Source organism: Vombatus ursinus, unplaced genomic scaffold, assembly GCF_900497805.2.
Source record: "Vombatus ursinus unplaced genomic scaffold, bare-nosed wombat genome assembly UNPS02003292.1, whole genome shotgun sequence".
NCBI classification, from domain to species: Eukaryota; Metazoa; Chordata; class Mammalia; order Diprotodontia; family Vombatidae; genus Vombatus; species Vombatus ursinus.
The window spans coordinates 13,723,992-13,728,108 of record NW_020943070.1 but is presented as its reverse complement, the minus strand read 5'-3'; the positions used below and the strand labels follow the sequence as shown (position 1 = coordinate 13,728,108).

At 40.3% G+C, this 4,117-nt stretch overlaps 1 protein-coding gene across 3 annotated transcripts in view; it reads left to right on the top strand.

The window, feature by feature from the left end:
- PTPRB (protein tyrosine phosphatase, receptor type B) overlaps positions 1-4,117 on the top strand; it is a 154,813-nt gene that overhangs the window by 89,733 nt on the left and 60,963 nt on the right. For all 3 annotated transcript variants that reach the window (XM_027872921.1, XM_027872911.1, XM_027872929.1), the window contains one exon: positions 2,888-3,151. In XM_027872921.1, the coding sequence (XP_027728722.1) occupies positions 2,888-3,151 (264 nt within the window). The remainder of the gene's footprint in view (positions 1-2,887; positions 3,152-4,117) is intronic.

Below are 4,117 nucleotides of genomic sequence, written 5' to 3'. Positions count from 1 at the left end.
GTGAGGATGGAGGTGGGGATAGGAATGGAAATGGGGATGGGGATGGGGATAGGAACGGAGATGGGGATAGGGATGGGGATGGGCAAGGGCATGGGGATGGGGATGGGGATGGGGACTGGATAAGTTATTTTATTGCAGTGTTGGGAAGTCATATGGAACTCCCAAATTAGGAAATTGTCAATGTGGGTAGCCACTTTCTTGGAAGCTCATAGTTTTAGAGTTGCCTAGAGCACAAATCAGTTAAGTCATTTCCTCAGGGTCATACAACTAATACGTAGAAGTCAAGTCACACAAATGTCAAGATGAAATTGTGACAAAAATATTTTGTAGTCTGGCAACAAGAGCAACATCTTAGAACTCATGGTTCATTGAAAAGAGAACTGGATTTGGAGAACTGAAGAGCCGAATGATTGCCTCAGTTTCCTGATCTGTAAAAAAAGAGGTTCAGCTAAATGACATCTAAGGTCTCTTCCAGTTCTAAATTTGTGACACTATGTGTGGTCTCCAACACAATGAGAAAAGAAAATTAAGCATCATTTTGTACAATACGCTAACCCTCTAGGATACAGAGATGCAAAACAACAGTCTCTGACCTCAAGAAGTTTGCTATTTAAGAAAGTGATAAATGGTTTGTACACATACATTCTGAAAAAGAGATATTTGTCCCCTGCCCCCAAGTCCCTTCTCTCAGCATATACCAAATATAGATAGAGAAGGAGATTCAGACTGATGATGATATGGCTGCACTTAGCTGAGAGCTTAGTATGCCAAATCTGGGCTCATTCTCCTTGGCAATGTGGCTTTGCTTTAATCATCTGTAATTAGTACATTGCATAAATGATCTTCCTAAGTTGGCATCAACTTTGCATAAAATCTTTCTTCCTGAAATGTAGGTCAATCCTTCACAAAACAAATATCTTGCTTTCGCCACATGATTAAGAGCCTTAGAACTCGTTGATAATCTTTATTGAGTACCTACGATGTGCAATATGCACTGAGTTTACAAAGATGTGGTACTGAGTTTATAATATATAAAAGATAAATTAAAATAAAAATAAACAAAACAAATAATAATAAATTAAAGTTAAATTGTAATTATTTTTATTTACATATAAATGTTCATATTGTCTTCTCCATTACAGCATTAGTTTCTTGAGGGCAAGGACTGTTTTGCTTTTGTCTTTGTATCTCCAGCACCTGGCACAGTGCCTGGCAGATTGTAGGTGCTTAATAAATGCTATTGATTGATTGAATACCTAACATAATGTGTTAAGTGCTAGTTGGATAGTATCGTTGCTACAGGTGTTCAAAGAAGATCTACTGTATAGAGCTCAAGTTTTGTTTTTTTTTCTAAGATATCCTTCATCAAAAGGAGCCCACAAGCTGTCAACCTTTTCATTGGCATGGCTCATACTTCAAGGTCTCCTGACTTCAAATTTATCACTTTTTTCCACCCCACAGTGCTGTATGGTCAGATATTATCTTAGATGCTGGGGACACAGAAGCAAGGAGGGCAGTTGACAAACATTTTCTAAGTGCTTACTATGTGCCCAGCACTGCAATAAATGCAGAGGATGGAAATACAAGCAAAACAAAACAAAAACAAAACAGTCCCTGCCCCCAAGGAGCTTACATTCTGACGGGAGAAGAAAACATATGAGGTGGAGGGCAGGGTGGGACACGATGATGCAGTCCTTTCCCTGGAGGAGTTTACAATCTAAAAGAGTGGATATGATTTGTACCCAAATGTTCAGAGGAAAGGGTGCTTATCCCTGTCCTAAAGGCTCAACACACAGTAAGGGAGATGGAAAATGATTAAATGCTCTCACATGGATTAGAGCTTTGGGCAGCAAAATACTACTTGGTACGCTTACCTCATTTTAGCCATTTGTAATGAACATATTTTTAAAAAATATTAATTGTATAATAGTCTATGGCTGAATCTTTTTTATAGCTCTAAACATAAAATTATAATAGCTTTAATATTGTAACAACATGTCTCAGCTAGGCAGATGCCCTATTGCAAAACAGTAGAGCCTAGTAACCATGAGTTACCAGTTACCAGATTTAGATCCATTGAGATCCTAGCATTTCCATCACCATCATTTTCATTGATAATAATTACCAATTAAGATTTTTAATACTCATTCACATGCATGGTGTTGTGATAGGTATCCTATGGGGGCTATCGAAACAGTCTGGTCAAACAAACAATTAAACTGATCTGGTGCATTAGAAAGAGTCAGAGAGTCTGGGTTCATATCCTGGCTCAGCCCTTACTACTACCCCACCTTAAGATTCAGGTATCATTTCCTACTACCTCAAAATTCAGGACTTAGTGAATAGACTTCAGTGTCTTAGGGGGAAAGCAGCATTTCCTCGCTGCGCCCGGTTTCCCACTAGCGCCTACTTACTCTACTCGAAGCAGCTCTGCAGTCCCACAGCCACCATCATGGCCCCAGGTGCCCTAACTCTCTATTCACAATCCCTGCTGGTTCCTAGCTCAGCTCTCTCTCTGCTGCCCCTCTGCCACCTTGGTTAAGTCACTTAACCTCTCTCGGCTTATTTTCTTACCTGTCCAATGAGGATATTACACAATAAGTTTCCATCTCTAAATCTATGATCTTCGCTAATTTCATTTGAATGTTGCTTCGCCAGTATCAAAGAGTCACAGTGATAATCCATATCTTCTAGTAGTTTAAATTCATAACTAATAGGAAATTAAGGGCTGAAAGCTACCTAATAGAGGTCACCTCTCCTAGCTTCTTCATTTTATAAACTGAAAAACTTGGGATGGAAATGGACAGCAGGACAAATCTAGACCCTTATCTATAATCTGTTTCTCTTCAGAATCCCTAAACTCCTAACGACTCTCACTCTGTTTCAGTGCCCTCAAAAGTCCAGGGACTTACTATTAGCAACTCAGCCATGAGTGACCATTTGAAAGTATCCTGGCTGCATGCCACTGGAGACTTCGATCATTATGTGGTTGTCATCACCAACAAGAATAATTCCGTCCAAACCAAGATCATCCCCAAGACTGAAAATGAATGTATCTTTGGAAATCTTGTTCCCGGGCGTCTATACAGTGTCACCGTTAGTACCAAGAGTGGAAATTATGAAGCCAGTGAGCGGATGAATAAGAGAACGAGTAAGTTCGTTAACTGGGTAACCTCTGGCTCAGAATTTTGGTTCTGAGCTCATAGATTGAGCTCAATCTTTGGGGGGCTTCTCAGCACTAATAATCTTTAACTCATGTCCCCAACAGAATTTCCCCTGGGAATATCATAAATGTGACTTGTGTCAAATGAGATAATACTTATAAAGTACTGATCACAGTGACTGGAACATTGTAGATGCTCAATAAATGCTTGTTCTCGCCCCTTCCCAATCCTATTCCCTTCTATACTGCTACCCCTACAAGCACTGAGGCTTAGAGCATCACATAAGATAATATACACAAAGCACTTTGCAAACCTTAGAGTGCTATATAAATCTTAACTACTATGATTGCTGTTATGTCATTTCAGTCATGTCTGACTCTGTGACCCCATTTGGGGTTTTCTTGGGAAAGGTATGGAGTGGTTTGCCATTTCCTTCTCCAGCTCATTTTACAGATGAGGAAATTGAGGCAAGAAGGGTTAAGTGACTTGCCTGGGGTCACACAGCTAGTAAGTGTTTGAGGCTGGATTTGAATTCAGAAAGATGAGTCTTCCTGACTCCAGGGCCAGTGCTCTACCCACTGTCCTACCTAGCTGCCTTTAGTTTAATTACTCTCTTGTTAAAGTTAATATTCAGTTTTTAGAACCCATAAATGGTGGGAATTCATCATTTCGTGTTCAGTGGTTATAAGATCACAGAACCACAGCCTCCATCGTGGCACTGGATGCCTTAACTCTCTAGTCACAATTCAAGTTCCTGGCTCAGCTCTCTATCTGCTGTCTTTCTGCTATCTCTCTAACTGCTGTCTCTGCTGTCTCTCTGAGTGCTGTCTGTCTATTTTCTCTCTCTCTCTCTGCTGTCTCTCTGCTGTCTCTCTCTCTGCTGTCTCTCTGCTATCTGTCTGTCTACTGTCTCTCTGCTATCTGTCTGTCTGCTGTCTCTCTGCTATCTGTCT